Genomic DNA, 22,080 nt, shown 5'->3' with positions numbered 1-22,080 from the left:
GGGAAGTGGCCCATACCACTCTAGCAAAAGGCCAGTCCAAAATGGTGTGATCAATAGTTTATAAACTTTCCCCACATCTTAAACATGTTGGATCCACATTCATCTGCCTACAAATCAACGCCTCTCCTATAGCAAGTCCTCTAGCACAGGCATCTCCATAAGAAACTGCGAGTCTTCGGCTTTGAGTCACATCTCGAAATGTTTTTCCCTGTATCTCTTTTAGAAATTTGCACAAGATGATTATTTGTATTAAGCTAGTTACAGATAAAATAGTATGTTGATTTTGATGTGAAAATACCATTGGGGGTATGACCCCAAACCAAAGTATCCTCATTGGGAAATAAGCTAAGCTGCATATTGAGGATCAATTTGGCATCTTCTGGGTGGAGCAAGGCCTAAATCAGATCAGTCTTCCACTTCCTGGTACTTTGGTTGATTAAGTCAACCACACTCTTTAATTGATCATTATGAAATTCTGGGTGCTTTAACCTGTGGTTTGAGACGGATAGCAACCACTTGTCCCTCCACAAGTCTATCTTGTCCCCTTTTCCCAACTTCTAACTAAGCCCTTCAGCAAGATATTTCTTTCCCTTCAAAATGCCCTTCCAAGCCCATGAACTATTAGTTTTTGGGCCAGCTTCAAGAAAATCACAAGTAGGGAAATAGAGCCTTTTGTAGAATTGAGCCTAGTCTGAGTTTGGGTGAGCCCACAACCTCCAAGCTAGTTTAGTTAGGCTTTATTTGGAATTTTCAGATCTCGAAAGCCTAACCCACCTTGATCTTTAGGTCTACACAATTTCTCTCAAGAAATCCAACACATTTTATCATGCTCCTCATTACCACCCTAGAAGAAGTGGGTGGCAGCCTGCTTAATTTTTTTTTATGGTGAGAGCTAGGAAGTTAAAAGTGAAAGGCTGCATAGGAATTATACGAAAGGGCTGCTTTGATGAGAGTTTCCTTACCAGCATGTGAAATGATCTTATTCTTCCAGCTTTGCAGATTATTGGTTGGCTACTCTTGAATATCTTTGAAAAGATCCTTCTTTGTTGCCCCAAACTCAACCGGAAGCCCTAAATACTTATTTGGTCCTTCTCCATATTTAATTTTCAAAATGTGAGAGAACCATCTCTTGATTTTGGGGGTGGTATTCGGGCTAAAAGTAAGGCATGACTTCTCGTAGTTTATGCTTTGTCCACTAGCTTTACAGTAGAACTCTAGGCAAGCCTTTAAGTTATGAATTTCCTCCAGCTTCACCTCAGAGAAGATAATGCAATCATCTGCAAATAATAGATGTGACAACATATCTAATCTATTTCTCACTTTGATACCTTTCATCAGCCCTACTCTACCTGCTTTATGCAACATAGCTGAGAGTGCTTGTGTACACAACACAAAAATAGCGGGAGAACGAGGGTCTCCCTGTCTGATGCCTCTTGATGGCTTGATTACTTCTTGTGGGATTCCATTGACTAGAACTTGATATGAGACTGTAGTAATAATTTGCATTATCATGTGGACCCACTTGTCATAAACCCGAGGGCAGTCATGATATTTTCCACAGATTGCCATTCCATCTTGTCATATGCTTTCCTCATATCTAACTTCATTGCCATTAGTCTCTTCTTCCCTTTAGACTTGTGATTAATATAATGAAAGGCCTCAAGTGCAATGAGCACATTATCTGAGATCAGTCTATTAGGGATAAATGCAGACTGGGGAGGGGAGATAATTTCATCAAGATACCCTTTGAGTCTGTCGGCCAACACTTTGCTAATGATCTTTGTAGTAACATTACAAAGTGAGATAGGCCTAAAATGATCCACCTTCTTCGGTTGGTCAACTTTCGGAATCAAGCACACATAGGTAATATTGGATGAGACATGCATATTACCATAAAGAAAAAAATCATGAACAAAATAGCAAATATCATTCTTCACAAGAGGCCAAAGTTTTTGGCAAAAACCTAAAGGGAGGCCATCCAATCCTGTACTCTTTAGTGGTGACATTCCCCAAAAAGCAACTTTAATTTCAGCTTCATCGGGCATTTGACACAACTTTTCATTCATCTGATCATTTACTTTCAAAAGGATAGCCAAAATAGCAAGCATCAGGCCTCTTCATCAATTCCTTTAGAGCCAAAGATATCCTTATATCTTTTTTAAATATCCTCCTCTACTTTTTTTTCCAGAGTTTGTCCACCTTCCCTCCTCAACTTTAAGCTTTAAGATATGATTTTGCTTCCTCCTTCTAATAGTAGAAGAATGGAAGAAGTGAGTATTACGATCACCTTCCTTCGCCCAATGTAATTTGGATTTCTGCAACCACATAATCTTTTCATTCTCCAAACGTTGCTTGAGAATGTTTTGTAATTCCTCTTCTCTCTTATATAGGGTTGGAATCTTGAAGGATCTCAAGTTCCTTAGTGTAATGCTAAATCTTTTGATTTACATTTCCATAACATTTCTTATTCCACTCTTTAAATTTAACTTTGCAGCTCTGAGCTTTTTGTTCCATTTTGTGGCCCATTGTACCAAAAAGGGAATACTCCATGCCTCGTTAGCTACTTTGTAGCAATCTTCATGTGTGAACTACATCACCTCAAATCTGAAGGGCTTCTCACGTTGGGGAACATGGTCAATTGTATCCAGAAGAATGGGAAGGTGATCTAAACCCCCCCCCCCCCACTGCATGCACTGTGACTTCTGAGTTTTTAAAATTTGGTTCCATGCCTCATTAGTAAGCACTCGGTCCATGCAGCATTTGATATTTTCCCTTCCTTTTCTTTTGTTGGTCTAAGTGAATTTAGGACCATGGGAATTGCAATCCATTAGCCCACATTTATCCATCATATTTTTGAACCTAGAAGAGTCTCTCTGATCATGAATTGACCGACCTTGCTTCTCCCTCCACTCTAGCATAGAGTTGAAATCCCCTAAACAAGCCCATGCTTCTTGCACCTGATATATCACTCCTTTTTCCCATTGATTTCTCCATTAATCAACATTATCATTATTAGTATCATGGCTCTCTTTGTCAGTTGAAACCCAATTTCTAGCTTAAATAACTCTCTAGGAACATTGTGGAGCTGAAGCCAAAGCTCTATGAAGTTCAAGTTCCACTCTCCTATTGAAGACCATTTGTCAAGTATCAACAGATTACCATCTACTGACCAAATGCCTCCTGTAAGGATGTTCTTAACATCAAGGTGATACGCAAACTGGAATGTATAGTGTTGATCATCAATCTCCTCCACCTCGACTCCTCTATTTAGGTTCCATATCTTCTTAAACCTTCAGTGATGACTTGTGTCCTAATGGCTGACATTTCAGAACTCTTCCGACTAGAACTAGGTCTTCTTCCTTATCAAGCTAGTCCTCCAAGGCTTCATTCAGGATAAATGGTTCCATATTCTAAGTTCTTGGTGGGTCAGGGGGTCTAGAGCTTGAAGCTTCACCTCTCATTGTGTGAAAGGGGTAGAAAGAGAGCAGAGAGGAGTTGGAAATAGCAGAGGGAACACAAACTCTCAGAGTGGACAAAGATCAAGCCTTCGGCAGATGAAAACTGGAGCTAACTTGGAACATCACCCCTCACTTATTTTCAAATATTAATGCCACCCTTTGAGTTTTCTAATTTATGAATCAGGCCTCTATTTACTAGTAGTTTCAATTAGTTTTTGTTTGTCCCTCAATATTGCTCCCACATTCTAAGGGAAGAAGGAGTCCGGATCGTCTCCCCCGATGGCTTTTGACCACAAATTACAGAGGGGTCCACAGGATTAAGGTGATGGGGTTTTTTTTTTTTTTTTAAATTGTTTTATTACTTTTTTACTTGTCAGCCCCATATAATTTGTGGTTGTAATGTCATCGAGGGAGCACTCAGGAGAAGATGGTAAAGAAGAAGAAAATAGTGTGATTATAAATAATGAAGATGTAAGAATGGAAGTAAAGCAGTGATTGTAAAGGTAAAAAAACACAAGTTTGAGCCCAGCTTTTCCGTTCAAGAGGATTCTTGACTTTTTGAAAAGTTTTAGTCGCTTACTTTAGCACTTAATTTTGGTTTCCTAATAGCAAGGATGTCATTGATATTATATTCCTATATGAAATATAATTGATAAATTAAACAACTCAAGGATGGTACTGAAAATTCTCATTGTATTTTTAACTGAATGAACAACTATTTTGGTATGGACATGATTGTAGACTAACAACCATACACTTGTACGACCATACACAAATTATTTTTTTCTTTTTTTTTTTTTGTGGTTGCCAACCCCGGTTTCCAAGGCTTTGCCCTGACTAATCCGGTTTCAAAGGGAAAAAAAAGGGTCATTGAAAAAGTTAAAGGTCATTTAATGCATCATGCATGTCCTATTTAAAAACTCTTTTTATCTTAAATTTAATGTGATATTAGATTCTTACCAAACAAGAATGCAATACAAAATAATTTTGATGTTATTTAGTTTAAGTTTATTTCAAAATACAATATTAAATAATTTTGATGTAACTCACAGTTTAAGTTTATTTCAAAGGAGACAAATTGTGTTGCCGATGCCTTGGTTAAGGGTGTCAATCGGTACGGTTTCGGTAATTTGGTACGGTACCAACTTTGAATACCGAAAACCAGAACTGTATCGTACCGAATTTAAACGATACAGTACGGTTTCGGTATTTACAAAAACAGTTCGGTATGGTTTCGATATTAAATAGGTACGGGAAAACGGTTTAAACACGGTATCTAGTGCGGTACAATTTTGATACGAATGAACTTATGTCACTTTTGTTATTAGTTCATTAAGATTCTAATGAAATTGTGATCAACCAATCGATATAATTTGAAATTAACATAGATAAAGCAAGTAAATCTAATTAATAGAGACAAAACAAGTAAATCTAAGAAGAGGAGTGAATGATGAAACAAAAAGCTGAAATAGGGAATTAATGATAGGGTAAAAGTAAAGTGTTTTAATTGTAAAATTACAATTTATATCCCTTAATTTGGTACGGTACCAATTCGGTACGGTTTCGGTAGGTATCGCGGTATAAGTACCTAAAACCGGAACCGTACCGAAAAAATTCGGTTTCGGTATGTACTGTACCAAATTTTGAATGGTATGGTACGATGCGGTTTTAGACGGCACCGTTCGGTACGGTTAAACAGTTTTGATATGCAATTGACACCCTTAGCCTTGGTAAGGAAGACGGCAACATCGGTGTATATTTCTTAAAAAAAATAAAATTGGTGTATTCCTTTTTTCAAGAAACTCTATAATAAAGCGTGCCATGCACTCTATTCTAGCATCGAGTTTTTGTTTTTTGTTTAAAATTTTTTTTTGTTTATTTATTTATTTAATCCATTAAAACATTCAATTCATCTTGACACAGAAAATGCGACATCAGTAAAATTTTTCAAAAAAAAAGAAAAAAAAAAGAAAAAAGAAAAATGTACATTTATTAAACTTAAACCGATCAAATAAGGGGTGTAAGTTTGGCCCTAGATCACAAAACATGGAGTATCTTCTCAATTCTAACACTTCTAATCTTACTCTTCAGTCTAGTTTTCTCAATTTCATCATAAGAACTGTCCAATTATCTCCAGCCCCAGATGCATGGTCATCTTTAATATCGACTAATGGTGAATTCTCTGTTAAAAAAGCAGGAAAAATCTTGGCGAAATTAAAGAACAACAACACGCAAAAACTTGTGATGGTAGAAATTCTTTTGGAAATTACTATTTCATCTTAAGTTTAAAGTTTTCTTTTTTGAATGTAGGGCTCATTGTTAAGACAGTTCTTTCAAAATGGACGGCAATCGATTCAGTATGCGAACTTTGTGGTGCTTCTAATAAATCTAAATGACATCTCTTCCTTTCTTGAGAATGGACAAAGAGGATCTGGGCGGCGGGACCGTTAGGACTTCAGACGGAGTTCATTTTCTATAACTCTCTCATCCAACTTTGTAATTGCTTTCTTTTACATTCAAACTTGGATACATAATCCAAGAAATATTCTTTTCAATTTTCATAATAACTTGCTATTTCCTATAAATTGAAAGAAACTCTGAGGTCTATAACAATAAAGAACCTAACCCTACTAGAGTGCTGAATACTGTAAACAAGTGGATAATTGATCTACATCTATACCATAAATTTACTACACATAGCACGAAAGACTCTGAATCCAATCACATACATAGCACAAATCTACGCATATGTGATTATGTAGAATCTTTTTGCTCACCAACTTTATGGGTGCACCGTGCATGGCTATATGCTACTAAACAAGATAAAGTGGAGTGTGAGACTTTTTTGGAATAGAAAAGTACTTTTTGTAAGCACAGGAAAATATAGGCCGAACCAATGAAGGAAGTGATAGCGCGAAGCATCTTAAGAGGATTGAGCAAGGCAAAGAAGGGTGTAAATGTCAAAGAGATGGTGTTAAAAAGAAGAATTCCAAGCCATCTTAAAAAACAACAACAATAACATATGGCATTTGAATTTGATCCCCTCAATGACCGAACTTCTTGAAATCACAAAGAACATCTCAATATGTGACATTCGATTCCACCCTCTAGAAAAGTAGTTGTTAGAACTAATTCCATCTCATTTTGAAGAGAGCAATATAGATCTCCTGAATCTAAACTGTAACTGTAACAACTTCCCCACTAAATGCATTTCTTTCTTTTTATTATTAAAAAAGGAAATGATTAAACCCTAACCTCCCCCTAGAAGACATTGATCATTACCAACTAAGCTGACATTCGATGGTAAATAAATATTGCACATCGTGTAATTTTAGTGATCCCCATTACTCATCATAAGCTCTACCAAAAACACTTGCTCATCAGAAGCTAATATGGAAATAACGAACTTAACTGATTACTAGCTTTCTATTTCACTCCATGGAATTTTCAAAAGAAAATGCCATTCCCATAATAGGTTTATAGGGTAAACCTGAAAAAGACAACTTATTCCCCTCAACTAGAATAACCAGAAACTAATACAATTCATTAAGGTAAGCTTCTAATTAAGTAAGTGCAGATAAGTAGTAACCCACAAAGTTCTTCAATCATGGAGACAGGAAGCGGCTCATCCAGTTCTGGAAGCGAGACCATGCTAGCTCCGCCGCAGCTTCGTCTTCATCAGTCAACCCCATTCCCTTCCTCCTCTGAACAGCATCAGGGGACCTGTTCATAAAAGCATGTGCATTGCCTGGATAAATGTGCACCTCGTATGGAACTCCAGATGCCTTGAGTTTTTCTTCCAAAGCTTTTGCAGCCTGAAAACAACACAAGCATTGGGCCCAGTTTACATGCACGAAAAACATAATCTACTCCATCGCAGCAGGGAAATAGAAGTCAGTTGAGCAGAGAAGGGTTTCACTAAGCAAACATTTGAAGCACAAGAACAGGAGAACAGGCGGAGAACCCGGGGGGGGGAAAAACCAAAAAACACCCAAAAAACAAAAAAAAACAAAAACCCCCAACAAGTTTTGGTTTAAAACAAAGGTAAGATAAAAAAAATTTCCAGTAAGTCTAGACTCAAAAATGAGCATGGAATGGATGAGGAGATATCATACTGTAACATCTGAAAAGCCAACAAAGTTATCAAGCTCCCCGAAATGCGCCTGCACTGGTGCCTTTGCTTGGGTGGGGTCTGCCAATTGTGGTGAAGGAACTCCATAGAAAGCAACGACAGCATCAACTTCAGGAACCAGAACAGCACTAGCAATTGAAAGAGCACCACCCATGCAAAATCCTGTTACACCGACCTGTTGCAAAGGATTGTGATGGTTAAATGCAAGGTCTAGCCTCAATGCAAGATCTAGCTTCAAATACACATATATAATTAGGAAAAGCTCCGCCGGTTCAGCTGAACATGAGAATTTTACAGCAAAAATTTCACATAAAGCTTCTAACATCAGGCAGCATAAGGGAAGCACAGAAACCTAATCAAGTATGGACTTGAAGTTTCTTTTAAGGGACCTAGTGAAGATTAAGTTAAAAAAAGCATCAGACCCAATGATCAATGAAAACCTAGGTGGGCTACTTTTCTTATACAGAGCAGCTGAGGCCAATGAGCACACACGTATATACCATGTCAGGCTTGTGCAGAGAAACTGCATGTCAAATCTCATGAAATCCATGTATACCGCTCTCTCCATGACTGATGCTAGTGCACACCATTTGAGCCTACTACAGATGGTACATAAATGCTCTTAAAGCTTTCAATATTATGACAATTATTTGAGTTTTATTAATGAGATAAAAGTAATCAGTCTAAAAGCCTCCCATGAACCACATATTTCAATATTAATGTGAGTATATGCACTCATGTAACATATTCTTTGAATCTAAAACTTTGATGCAAGGGAAAGGTAGAAATATATTAGATACCTCAACTTCACTTTCTAGGAGGTTTCATGGAAAGAGGAACAAGGACAAGTAGTCATAGGAGGAAGCAGAAATGATGCGGAGCTTCACAACGAAACTGGCTAGACTTGCCAAATGATTCTATCATTGCAGCAAGTAACAATAATACCATTATTATTTTCAGTTACAGGAAAATGGAGGGTTCAACATAGCGTTTGCTCCAAAAATTATACAAGCTAATGAAAAAAATATAAATTAGAAGTCAATTTTGCTTATGAAAGCCAATTTACAAGCTTATACAAAGCCCACAAGTGTCTGTATTGCTGTCCAAACCAAAGAAAGACATATGCCACCACAAAATCTAAATACTGTGAGTAAGCTATAAATTTTCTTCCTTTTCAATACAGACTATCAGTTTTACCATATAACAACTGTGGGTTATGCTGCCAGACCAAGAATCTAATTACTTCTTTTTCTTTTCTTCCATACTTCTTCTTCATTCTTTTTCCTTTTTTTTTTTTTTTTGGGGGGGGGGGGGGGGGTTGGCTGTTCATAGTCCGTTAGTCTACAAAGTACCCTGATCATCCATTCAATCCATCAGAAAATGCTTTTTTCCCTTAGACTAGATTTTATTGTTTGTAACAGGCAACAAAGGATTATGATGGCGCACCTTTTTTGAACCATTTGCTTTAAGCCAGCCAACAGAAGCCTGAATATCTTTAACAGCACCTTGCCAATCAAGACCATCCATTAAGTGTTGTGCTTCTGCCACATCTAAGCCAACCTTTCCACGGTACAAACTGAGAGAAGAAAGAAAAAATCCAAATTAGCACAAAACAGGAGAACTATAGAAGTCTAGAAAATTTTCTTTTACAGATAAATAAAGCACAATTATAGAAACTTCATCCTTTGGAAAAATTAAAACAAGAAGAATTATTTTATCAGTAAAGATAATCCCATGTTCTAAGGTTTGTATCATCAACTTCCTGTTCTGTTCAGCTTCCATCTGGAATGGAACCATTTCTTGGTGAGTCCCATACCTACTTAGGGCACAGGAGCCCCACCAAAATGGACCCCTAAGGCCTCAAGTCTTACCAGGTAGTATCAACAGACAACAAAAGAGTGCACTCTCCCACCTTAATGGATTAGGCTACATGGACCAAAACAAAACAAGGTACAAAAAAGGCAATGAACAGATAAATAAAATGAAAATGAAAGTAAGAGGAGAAAAGGACAGGCTAGCAAGTCAGGATAATCTCAACTAAATGATGTCTGGTATATGGGTCCTTGCCCTCCACTAGGCTCTACCCAAGGTCATACTTTGAACAGGACCCAACTTACTCATCTCCTTTACAACTTCTCTTATTGTCATTTTAGGCCTAGCCCTAGCTCTTTAATCTCCTTCAGTCAGGGTCAAATCACTCCTCATTATTGGAGAATCTTTATGTCTCCATAACATACCATTTCAAGTGACTGTCTTGAAGTTTGTCATCAATCAGGGTAACACTCAAGCCTCGCATCACGGCAAAAATAATAATACAAATGAATTCATTATGACAACATTCCTTACACACAGAGCCAAGATGAGTCCATATTGAAACAGCAGTTTATGCATTACTTGTATCAGAGAGTATTCAGGAATAATGATTTCATTCTTGACGGCAATCAGATATCCTAAATTTTACCAATACAGAAGGTAAAATATCTGCAGAATCAAATAGATCTTACTCTGGGATGAGTGCTTTATAACCAGGAGACAATTGGGAAATTTTCAATGCATGGTTCTTAATCTCAAAGTCGACTCCCCACCACTCTTGCAACACTACTATACCAGGAGCATCTTCTTTCCCCACCACGTATGCATCAAATGTCTGGGAAATTTTACAGAGAAAAGAAAAGTCAGAATGCAATTCACTGGTATGGCAAAATTGATAAGCATCCTTTAATGACTTGAATACACATTTTGGATGCTAACAAGCAAAGAAGACTAAATCCAGCCCCCGTACAACTAGCTGAGTCTACTGCATGTTTTGAATGGGATCCCATGTTCCACATAAAATTAAATTTCTCACCAATAGGCAAAACTGTAAAAAACAAAGGGAAACATGGTTTCATCACAAGACCAGTGTAATGCATAAAGGCAACATTTTCCGACTTCCATCTAAGATCATGAAGTTGGGAAAAAGGGTTATATTTTAGCCTCTTAGTTGTGATAAAACTCTAGCAATAAGAACCCTTTAACGTTCATCTATTTATCATATAAAAGATTCAGCACCGTTTATGTTATCCTGTATTTCAGAACCTCTCATTTCAGTCCCCAACTATTAGTCTACAAGCCTGCAAACTCAAATATCACACACGCACCCCCCCCCCCCCCCCCACCTACCACCACCACCAAAAAAAAAAAAAGAAGAAAGAAAGAAAGAAAAAAAAAAAAAAAAGAAAAACCCACATACAAAACGAACTAAAATTAATTCCATGAAGTTTATAAACCCAACCCTTTTTCTAGTGTGTTCGAAAGTGAAAAAAAATCAAATGAATGCAGTAATACAAACCCAATAAAAAAAAATTCCTCTTTCATTGGGAGGGGTAGGATTAGGATTAGCGAGACAGCGATGGGAATTTCAGTGATTCTTCGGTATAAAAAAATACTAAATTAATCCAACATTATAGGGGCTGCATCACCAAAATCACGAGAGTTCAATCCACAAAACAAAAAATTGCCTCAATTGATTAAAGTCGAAGCACTCGTACCCAACTAAAACACACCAACAATGAAGATACAGATAGGAAAACACTAGTTCAAAACAGCTGACGATTTAAACGTTGGAGAGAAAAATAATCCAGCAAAAACGATATCAAACTAGACACAAGTATACAACAATGTAAGCGCCGATAAGCTGTATTACTTACACTGTCATCCCTCTTAATCTGGATCTTCTTAAATGGAGAAGCAGCAGAGTCAGCCATCGAGCGCAATTGAAGCGGAGAAGCAGAAGAAGGAGAGATTGTCCGTGCGAGAGCGAGGATTCTGGAAGTGAGGGTTCTAGTAGCAACCTAGTGACTGCTGATGCTGATGCCATCATTTTAAATGACTTACCTTACCTTATATTTGTACATCGCGGTCCTTATAAGAAGGGAATCGCCACAAAACTCTAGATTTACCACGTGGACAACGAAATGATCGTCAATTGTACAGAGACGAGAAATTTTGTCTCTAATCCGTCTTTTTGTAAATGAATAATGGGTCAATGATGCCCTGGTTTTTTGGCCATGTTTGATAATCGGCGGAAAAAAAAAAAAAAAAGGGCTGAAAATCTTTTGATAAATCGTTTGGTTTTATATAATTTTTCCACCATAATTGAAATTTATGAAAACTTTGATTTTGAGAAATACTTTCGATGCAACAGTAAATATATTTCTAGGGTATTTATGGAATTTGACACTCTAAACATAACAATTTTGTTAAAATCCTCTCAATTTCAATACTTTCATAGAGCTCTTTCATAGATCATAGGTGGCAAGAAGATGATAAGAGTTGGAGTTGGAGGAGGATGATAATTGAACTCGAATAATAGTGTTGATATTTGTCTCAAAAGTCAAATTAGACTTGAAATCCTAAGTATAGTGTTGTAAAATTAAAAGAATATTACTCAAAAATGTGCTTAATTCAAAGCCTCCCGTGCGAAACTTAGTTTACAAATTAGAGGTAAACTAACTCTAAGTAGGAAAAGGTACATTAGCTGGAGGATGAATAGGAAAACTAGCAATAGGATCGAGAGCGCTAATACTAGATATCGAGAGGGGTTAAAAAAGAAACACTAAGAAGCAAGTTTTATGAAATGCTTAAAAAAATGTTTCAACTTCCAGAATACTTCAAATTGTTTCATGTTTCTTGAAGTAGACATACTTGGTGGATTACCAAACATGTCAATTTGGTAACGAAGCAATTTAGGCAACCTTTTATATAGTTTTCATTGTTCACTTCTTATCTAAGATGTAAAGTTGTGGAACTTGCTTGCCTGTTATCCATGACTCAGAGACCCAAGCTCGACCGACGTGAATGATATATTAGTGCTAGTTTCGGAATTGACGTATACGATTACGCTTTGGTTCAGCCACTTGGAATGAATCCCAACTGGGTGTTGTTGGGGATGTGTTCTATGTATCAGACGTATTGATTTTCATTTGCTTTGATGCACGAAAAGCCTCCTTGACGATGTAAAAGCCCAAGGATTCCTTCACAGAGGGCCCTTGATCTAGGAAGGCACAAAAGTTGGCCAAGAAGAGAGGTCTGACCATGATTGAATAATTATAAAAATAAAAAATAGGTTGAAGCTTGTTTTTAACTTGTCCGTGAAAATAAATTTCAGTTGTTTTTGTTGTGATTTTTAAAATGCATATTTATTCTCACTCAAGCGACACAGTCGGTGCCAGAGAGGAACACCCCTCCACAAGATAAGGAGAGGTAACTGATTGGACCACCTAGACCAAGTGATCAGCAACATGGTTCATCTGCCTAGAGACAACCACAAGCCTCAAAATAGTGTACTAGATGTTTGGTACCAAAGATGATGGACTCAATTTCAAAATGAGAGGATTTGTTGTTTGTTAGATGAGATTGATAAGCTTGTTTTTCCAAGAATTCTCATTTTCCATTTGAGTATCTTAAAGTAAATTAGAGCCCAAGAAAACCCACCAAACAGAACCTTTCAAGGAGACAAAAGGAGATTCCATGCTCATCTGTGGCTAAAGGTGAAGTCATGATTTAACATCTGCAGATTAAAATGATAAATTCTCTGAGTCATAAAATGAGACTTCCCCCTTTACCATAATAAAGTAGATCCTACCTTACATGAGCAATGAAAAAACTCCCCTTAATGTAGAGCCCCCACATAACCAAGCAATCTTCTCTCCCCCATGTATTAAGCCTCAAAGAAAGGAAGATAAAGATATAGCTAAACCACATAGATTCCATCAAGAAGCACTTGGATCTTCTAATGTTTATATAATTCTTACTTCATGTTCCACAAATTCTTTCATACATGAAGGTGATCAGTGAATCTATTAAAAACTGAAATCAGAACTTCTGGTGAAAGAAGCTGCAGCTGAGAATACCCTACAATAATCAAAAGGTAAAAAGGAAAAGAAAAAGAGAAAAGAGAAAAAGAAAAAGAAAACTTCATAGAGATTCTCTTACACCACTCTTGAAGATTTCACTTTAATGATTCTGCTTCCTTCTTTCCCAAACTATCACAAACTATCACAAACCTTGCTTGAGAAACCATGACAATTTCTTACTCTGAAACCTCTAATGGCAATGGTTTGTCTCTTCATCACTAGACCCATATTGCTTGAGAAACCATGAAAAGTTCTCTTACACTGAAGTCTCTAATGGCGATGGTTTTTTTGTTCACCACTAGACGCATATCAGAAACTAGATCTTGTTTTTCTTCTTGGTTTATCACACTTTCTCTACTATTGCTTCCCTTCTTGAACTCCATTGTTGCACAATCAAGCCTCTGCAGAACTTCTTGTGGTGATATTCCCATCCATTATCCTTTCGGCATAGACGATGGCTGTGGAAGCCCATACTATCGACACCTCCTTGTCTGTTCTGTTACAGGAAAACTTGAACTAAGAACACCATCAGGGAGATACCCAGTTCGAAAAATAATCTATTCTGATCCCCATATTGTAGTTTTTGATCCTTTCATGTGGAATTGCCAAGATGGAGATAATTTCCGTCCAACAAGAGCATTTAGCTTGGATTCAAGCACTCCCTTCACCCTCTCCCCCCAGAATAACTATCTCTTCTTCAATTGCAGCGAAAATGATGTAATCATGGAGCCCAAAACAAGCTTCTGCGAGAGATTCCCAGAAAGGTGTGACTCTTCTTGTGATAGTTCAAGCTATCTCTGCCGGAACTTACCTGATTGTCCTTCGGCATTGAATGGAAAGGGTTCTTGCTGTTCTTACTATCCAAAGGCGACAGAATCTCTGAGGCTTATGTTGAAGTATTGTGCATCTTATACCAGCGTGTATTGGAAAACTGTAGGAGCAGTTCCTCCTTATGATCAGATCCCTGCATATGGAATTCGTGTCAATTTTGACATTCCTGTGACAACCCGTTGTCTTCAATGTCAAGATCATTCCAAAGGTGGAGGAACTTGTGGGTTTGATATTCAATCGCAGAGTTTCTTGTGTCTCTGTCAAGGAGGAAATAGCACAACTTACTGTACAGGTATGGAAATTCACATATCTATAATGGCCTTGATGGATGTCCAGTCTTCAGGATCTAAGTATACTGGTTTTTTGCTGTTAAGCAGATCATGGTGTCTCAGGGCAGAACTCCAACATAAGGGTAATTGCAGGTGAGATTTGGCTGGGAATTTTCTGGGTTCAGGATCTAGAGTGGATTTTCTGTATTTTAAAAAGCTGGAAGCTCTGCTTTTCAATGTTCTAATGGTTGAAATTATTGCAGGCACTACGACAGCAGCTTCCATTGTTGGGGTAGGGATTGGAGCTGCTATATGGCTCTTCAAGAAAGTAAGAGCTAAAGCGCCAGTAACATGTGGTGTTCAGACTAATGAAAATAGGCTCTTCTGAAGTTAAACTACACAGCTTTGTAATTGCTTCATAATGCAATCCCTTCTGTTCAATGTTTGGAGACCAGATTTTTTTGAGATCAGCAGTAGTATTGAATGTTAAATCAGAAAAAGAAATCAGAATAGAATGTTAAATTCTATTGTTACTAAACATTGATGGAAGAGGGAACTTTGTCTCACGTTCAACTATTTCCCAGTTTCTTCCTTGTGCAAAACCGTCCATTTTTCTGTTGAACAAAGAAGAAGAGGAGGTAGATTGGTTGGTTATAGTGAACCTAGTCCAGATTTTGTATATGGGATCAACTTCATTAACAAACCTCTCACATTTCAGCCTTGGGTTTATAACCTGAGTGATAAAACATATCATCTAGGTTGATCTTAAAAGATGTTTTTGAGTTGATGACAAATTTTGTATCTTTGTATTTTCTCTTATGTTGGGCAAATCAATATTCCTGACTCCCTTCCCTCGGAAAGTTCCAAGTTCTAAGAGTATCGTTTCTGACACAATGGCCTAGTTCCATTTCAAGGATGGTAGATTTGTTTCACTCATGAGTGTTACACATAATGAGAAATGTGGCTGTCGGTGTTTCGGTAAGTAGCGACATGAAAACCCTCCAGCGAAACTGATAATACAAAATGTATGCCATATATTGCTGAAACTCGGACCGTTGGTTGATATATCGTCATCTAGTCAATTTCTCGCTGATTTATCAGCCATATATACCATTCGAGAGTCGAAATTTTGCCTCATTGAGGCAAAATTTCGAGTCGAAAACCAGAGCTTCTCTCTCTCCAATACCTTGATTCTTGTACTTCATTACCTTGAAAACCAATGTTTTTTTTTCTTTTTCCCCTTGCAATTTAATGAAGGCCTCTGTGTTCACTTTTATTTGTTTGCATATTTACATTGGTTTAAATTGATGTGCTAGGGTTAAAAAAAAAAAAAAAATTTGATGTCCTTGGCTTTCAGTTTCGCTCACATACACTTGGGCGTGTGCTGATCAATTTAAAACCTTGGACCTGAATTTTAGATCCCGAGTCAACCCAGGGGGGGGTGGATGGAATCACATAGAGTCACCCACATGACGAATTAGCTAAGTGGCATGTCATACGCACCTGGGCGTTTGCTCCTACTTCTGCAACGCTTCATTGAATGTAAAAATCATGTTAATCAGATCTATGCCCTCGTAATCACCCACGGTCATCTCCACTTTAATCCTTCTTGGCAGAATTCGGACTTAAAATGGATGAACACTCTACTCTACAACACGTTGATCAGAGCCCATCTGAACCTTCGGAGATCCTCGCAAGGCCTTTATCCTTTACACCCATATGCTTGCACATCAAGCCCCTCCAAACGATCACACCTTCCCTTCCCTCATCAAGGCTGTCTCTTCGTTGCCTTCCCTGGCTTGCGTTACTGGCAGGGCCATTCACAACCAAGTGATCAGGCGTGGCTTGTCACTTGACCCATTTATACAGACCTCCTTGGTTACCTTATACGCCCAACTTGGTGATCTTTCCAATGCCCGCCATGTGTTTGAAGAAATTACAAGACCTTGTATAGTTGCCTTCAATTCTATGCTTGACGCCTTTGGCAAGAACGGGGATATGGGTTCTGCTCTTGAGATGTTCGATCGCATGCCTCAGAGAGATATAGTTTCATGGACCAGTATCATCAATGGGTTTGGGTAAGAATGGGAACTACCTAGAGTCAATACGGTTTTTCGAGAAGATGATGGTGCATGAGGATGTAATGGAAGACCGTGTGAGACCCAATGAGTCTACTTTGGTTACTCTCCTCTCTTCATGTGCCAGTTCTGCTCAAGGAGGAGCACTCAGTCAAGGGAAGCAGATCCATGGTTACATTATCAGGAATGGGATTGAAGTGACAGTATTTCTTGGAACGGCACTGATATCCATGTATGGTAAAACAGGGTGTTTGGAGAGTGCTCTAAAAGTCTTCAATGGAATGTCAATGAAGGGAGTATGCACATGGAACGCCATGATCTCTTCATTGGCTTCTAATGGTAGTGAGAAAGAGGCTCTGAACATGTTTGATAAAATGACGCAGGAGGGTCTGCAACCGAATGAAGTAACATTCGTGACAGTGTTGACTGCTTGTGCCCGTGCCCAACTCGTGGATTTGGGATTGGAGTTGTTTCAGTCGATGCAACGTGAATACCGGGTTCATCCAAGGATGGAGCATTATGGTTGCGTGGTTGATCTATTGGGTAGGGCAGGGCGTCTACAAGCCGCGGCTGATTTCATTAGGGTTATGCCTTTTGACCCTGATGCTACCGTTCTGGGGGCTCTTCTGGGTGCCTGCAAGGTTCATGGGGATGTTGGTTTAGCGAATGAAGTAGGGTGCAGGTTACTTGAATTGCAGCCACAACACTGTGGGAGATATGTGGTCTTGTCCAATATTTATGCTGGTGCAGGAAGTTGGGGCCGTGCTTCTGCTCTGAGAAAAGCCATGATTGAGGCTGGAATTAGGAAGATTCCAGCATATAGTTGGCTTGATTCCAGCTTATAGTTGGCCATACCTAGGATTCTATTTGGGTTTCATGATCTTTGATAAGATAACCCCTGATTCTGCTGATGGCAAAAATTTCTGCCTTTGTCAATTTAACTTTTACCAGATTTGTTCTCTTCTGTGGATCTCAAGATATGCTCATTCAGGCCTTTGAAGTTCAAACTTACACAACATCCATTCCAATGAAGAATTCTATATTTGAACCACTCTTAGTGTGCCATGTCAATTGATATCCTACTAATATAAGGTGGAAAAACAGATTGCTAGCCTACGTCTTCCACCAAAAGTTCTGGTAAAGAGCCATAAATGTACAAGAGTCTAAGACTTCAAACCTGCAGCTATGAAGTAACCTTTTGTTGCACCAAGATCCATCATCTACAAATAGAACAGGGAGCCAATAATGTGGCATAATATTGAGTCACATTCATGACATCATGTATGCACTTTCAATGAAACAACTCATATTTTCAGCAAGGGGTAATTTCCAAAACTACTTCCCACAGGAAAGGCCCCAAGAAGTAGCACAGGTTGGTCAACAGGCAAGCTTATCAAGAGCTTGTTTGGTTGTATGAACTCCATTACGACTTAACAGTGCAGAGCCCCAACATTTTTGTACCTGAAGTCTTCAAACTAAGCTGTCAGAGTATCCGTTCAATCATGAAAGCCAGTCCCACAAACCATATACAGGCAATCTCGTTTTCTTTAACACCTTTATTTCTGGAATTAACCTTCTCATTTATCCTCTATGTAAGATGCAACAACATAGTGAAGTATGTTCCCAACTCATGGGACAAATATTTTCTTATGTAAAGGTGTTTATTCTTGCTCGTTTCCTAGTGAGCATCTCTTAGGTCGATAGTTAAACAGTTAAGAGAACATTATCCTGAAGAGGTTCCCAAGGTTAATTGTTGAGATTAGATTGATTACTTGTTCAAAGAAAGACTCACATAGCTTACCAAATTACAGGAAAAAGTAATTCATCCAAAAGAGGAAAGAAAAAGAGAAAATTACAGGAAAAAGAGTTCAAATTGATATCACATTTTCAACATATCTTTACACCTTTACAGTCTCTCTCAAGAAAACCTATGAACAAACTGCCTGCGCCCTTGCTGAAGTATGTTTGTCAAGGTACTTGATTGTGGAACGCAAATATTTGTTATTGGCATTCAGACATAATTCTGCAATCTCTATCAACTCGGAGCATATTCGTACTGTTTCTTCATTTGCCTGACAAAAAGAATTATCCAACAGGGGAAAAAAATGAGAATATAAATTATATGGTGGAGTTCCTAGCAAAGAACAAAGTATAATCTAGGGGTATATGGTTAATGCAAGGCAGTTGGGACCCAACATTTACTTAAGGTTTGAGAATTCGGTTTAAGAGCCAAAAACTTGGTCAGACAAACCGAGTTCGACTGAGATTCCCGGCGTGTTGGTACACCTTTTTCTGATTCAAATCGGAAGTGACATTTTGGTGGGGAACATACAATTACAATAAAACAATGAGATAATACCAAGATTACAAGTCAAACGGTGTTTTCTTAACTTGTTTCCAAACTCCTCTCAGTTTTGCATAAAACCAACATATTTCCGGCACCTCCGCAAGTTCTTGAACCATGCATTTACTATGTACATAATAGATACTTAGAAAAGACAAGTAGAACTCACTTGTCATATTATCAATATGACAAGTATCTACTCACATGGTAAACAGATTATCATTTCAACCACATGATGTGACTCTGGTTAGATTGGGGAAGGGAATATTCAACCTCATGCAACAGGGGGTGGGAGTTAATGATGAAATGCACTGAGAGTCCAATCATACCATTACATCACCAACTATGAAGAGACAAGGAAAAAAGGAAACTTAATCCTTATCAATAATTGCTCATTTTCGATGGAGCAGGATATTCTTCAACCACCCTAAGAGGTGGAGTTTAACTGGACAGTATGATTAATGGAGTATTGGGTTGCATTCAGCAGGCATGTGTCATATTGGCCTTCCAGAAAGCATACAGGGCCTGTGGGTTTCCTACTTTGACAAAGTGGAATGCAAGGCCTACTTCATAAATTCAAATAATACTATTAGTAATAAAAAACCTACTTTGAAGGATGACATGATGCAGTTGCAAGCTTCGAGTGCCAAACTTCCTCGAGCAGCCTTGGTGCAAACACTGGGGGTCAGCTCAGCATAGAGAATATTGATAGAAAGGAATCATTAGAATAACTGTAGAAGGCCCACATATTAATACTTACCTGGAGTGGCTCTTGTTTTACTTCATCAACCAGGTTCTGAACAACAGAACTGGAGTAAGAGAGAAGTTCTTGATAATAGGATGTCTCGGAAAAAAATAAGCTGTCATTCCCCACAATCTGGATAAGGTGGCAGAATGAAATATCATGAGCCATAAGAAGTAAAACCAAGCAGTGACGCAGAAAATAATTTTGAGTGGTAAGATACTAAGAGGTTATAGAGCTCAAAATTCCAAGAAATCAATGGAAACTATACATCTGTCATAAAGAACCATCGGATGAATTGGATGAACTATTCTCACAGCATGTTAGTTGACAATTCTAGCTTCTAGCCAATACCTACTTTGCATGCTTTAATTAAAATAAATTATTAATGCCAGCAAGGTTAGGTAACAAAATTACCTCCCTACTGTTAACATGGTATGGGAGCTTATCTTGGGATAGTGTTGTTGATAGAGAAACGACTGCACAGAATGTCCTGATCCTCAATCTTGGAGTTATCCTACCAAATTTTGAGAAATGGTTAACTCGATACTGAAATATAGGAGGAATGAGTATCAATACAAAAAGATGCAATGCTAGTCTCACCAGGATTGGGAACTAATTTTTGATAATACATTCCTTGGGATATAAGTGGCTCCATATTCAGGATTAGCTTCATAATAGAAAAATAACATTAGAGTAGAACTCAAGATGACAAACAAAGACCTAGTATGCATAACCAAATTAAGACAATTATATATTACTTATATGATAAGAAATGAAAAAAAAAAAAAAAATGAGAATCTTCAAAAAACTGCAATCATCCATCTTGGATTCTGATCATGCACCATATGTTCCTCTTGGATTCTGACTCCCCTAAGCCCTCTCCTTTTCAAATATAGTAGGAAATTAGTGGATTAAAATTATGCTGCATCAACAGAAAACTCTAAGCTGACTCATTACTTCATATGGCATCAAAACACCATGACATAGAACTGTACTGGGAGGTTCTTCATCATATTCAGTTATTGTGTTTTGTGGTTCAAATATGATTGCTGAATGTAAGAGAATCACTGGAAAGTGAAGAATCAGACTTTGCAGCAGCGAACATCCATCTGAGACATTTGTTTTTCAGGTTTAATTTGTTGTCACCGACTCACCATGTAGGCGATACGATTTTGGTATCTTGTATTATCTCTGCCATACAGCAGTGAGTGTTGCGATGAAATTTTGTCAAATGTAAAGTTCCTCCCCCTCAAAGTTGACCATGTGCCAGAACAAACATTAATAAATGGGAGAGGGATATGCACACTGCCAGCATGAGGTAAGCTAGCAGGTGGCACCAACAGGGTGCAGGTCAGGAGGGGGGCACTTTGAAGGGGGAAGAGAGAGACACAATGGGCGGTGTGCCCAGCCTTTTCCAAAAAATAAATGATTATGAACTGGTGCATGTACTAAAAGTAAGTTATCGTTAAATGGAAAGGCAAATGAATAAATGATTGAATCTGCGACCAATCTGACATGTGGTTAATTCAGACTAATCCCTAGGTATCCAAGGGACAGATTTATAACATCACTCACCCTCCACATGACAATCACGATGAAACCACCCACCAACAAGTTTTAACCTTATTTTTATACTGAAGTGTATAGCTTCTTCTCAGTCCTTCAAAAGGATATGTGAAAATGTCATTGCTTTTCCTATACCAGTTGGGTCTTTGTGCTTCTTTTTGTTTCTAGAAGGGTTTCTTCTTCGAATAATTTTCTACTATTCATTTAACGAATTTCATTCGTCCCAACATTGAATTTCATTCGTCCCAACATTTCCAAATTTTAACATAATGCTTTTAGTGATACAACCTCCTTTTCCAAGAAAATGTTTCCAACAACATCAAGAGGGTGAGGTGACAGAGAACAGAGAATCTTTTAGCCTACAACCTGAGCTACCAATTGTAAACTAGTAATGTCTGCAGCAGATGATAACAATTACCAACGAAACAAGGTGAGGTAAAGATTTGGTTGGATATGAAATTGATGTGCCAACTTAGATGGAATTCATAAGTCAGAATACTGTTCACCTCTCTCTCCCTCCCCCTCGCTCACATGTTATGGATGCATGTGTGGTTAAAATCCTATGCAAACCAAAAAAACAGAAGTCTCTGATCCAACATTTATCACAGAATAGTAAAATTACTATCTTTTCATTCATCCAAAGAAAAAGTTGCCATCTTTTCAAAACAGTGCCACAAGAAGAGATAAAATGCCTGGCATGAAGGAAGCTAAGCAGCCACTATGTTAGCACAACATTATTACCCCAAAAGAAGGGGGAAAA

The 22,080-nt window shown here is 38.0% G+C and overlaps 4 protein-coding genes across 5 annotated transcripts in view; 2 read left to right on the top strand and 2 right to left on the bottom strand.

The window, feature by feature from the left end:
- Positions 1-6,707: 6,707 nt before the first annotated feature.
- LOC149004159 (uncharacterized) lies at positions 6,708-11,421 on the bottom strand. Its single transcript, XM_089167655.1, has 5 exons — positions 11,280-11,421; positions 10,095-10,237; positions 9,037-9,166; positions 7,574-7,765; positions 6,708-7,273 (listed from the first exon to the last, which is right to left on the bottom strand). Exons 1-5 carry the CDS (start codon positions 11,334-11,336, stop codon positions 7,064-7,066), a joined length of 732 nt encoding a protein of 243 aa, XP_089023781.1. The 5' UTR covers positions 11,337-11,421; the 3' UTR covers positions 6,708-7,063.
- Positions 11,422-13,489: 2,068 nt separating this feature from the next.
- On the top strand, positions 13,490-15,463 carry LOC149004158 (wall-associated receptor kinase galacturonan-binding protein). The gene is made up of 3 exons (XM_089167896.1): positions 13,490-14,610; positions 14,696-14,740; positions 14,851-15,463. The coding sequence occupies exons 1-3, from the start codon at positions 13,731-13,733 to the stop codon at positions 14,973-14,975; spliced, it is 1,050 nt and encodes a 349-aa protein (XP_089024022.1). The 5' UTR covers positions 13,490-13,730; the 3' UTR covers positions 14,976-15,463.
- A 575-nt stretch (positions 15,464-16,038) lies between these two features.
- On the top strand, positions 16,039-17,999 carry LOC149004157 (putative pentatricopeptide repeat-containing protein At1g10330). Its single transcript, XM_089167894.1, is given in 3 exon segments — positions 16,039-16,269; positions 16,271-16,663; positions 16,665-17,999. Coding segments are annotated over 3 exon segments (1,431 nt in total). The 5' UTR covers positions 16,039-16,077; the 3' UTR covers positions 17,511-17,999.
- An 11-nt stretch (positions 18,000-18,010) lies between these two features.
- The window catches only part of LOC149004156 (uncharacterized), a 71,556-nt gene continuing 67,486 nt past the window's right edge, over positions 18,011-22,080 (bottom strand). For both annotated transcript variants that reach the window (XM_089167892.1, XM_089167893.1), the window contains 5 exons: positions 20,355-20,421; positions 20,169-20,268; positions 19,770-19,886; positions 19,618-19,674; positions 18,011-18,737 (listed from right to left, as the gene is read on the bottom strand). In XM_089167892.1, the coding sequence (XP_089024018.1) occupies positions 18,594-18,737; positions 19,618-19,674; positions 19,770-19,886; positions 20,169-20,268; positions 20,355-20,421 (485 nt within the window). In that variant the 3' untranslated portion in view covers positions 18,011-18,593. The remainder of the gene's footprint in view (positions 18,738-19,617; positions 19,675-19,769; positions 19,887-20,168; positions 20,269-20,354; positions 20,422-22,080) is intronic.

Source organism: Hakea prostrata, chromosome 9, assembly GCF_041222555.1.
Source record: "Hakea prostrata isolate BN-2017 chromosome 9, UWA_Hpros_2, whole genome shotgun sequence".
NCBI classification, from domain to species: domain Eukaryota; kingdom Viridiplantae; phylum Streptophyta; class Magnoliopsida; order Proteales; family Proteaceae; genus Hakea; species Hakea prostrata.
The sequence above is the reverse complement of the archived record's forward strand: the minus strand, read 5'-3'. Positions and strand labels throughout refer to the sequence as shown.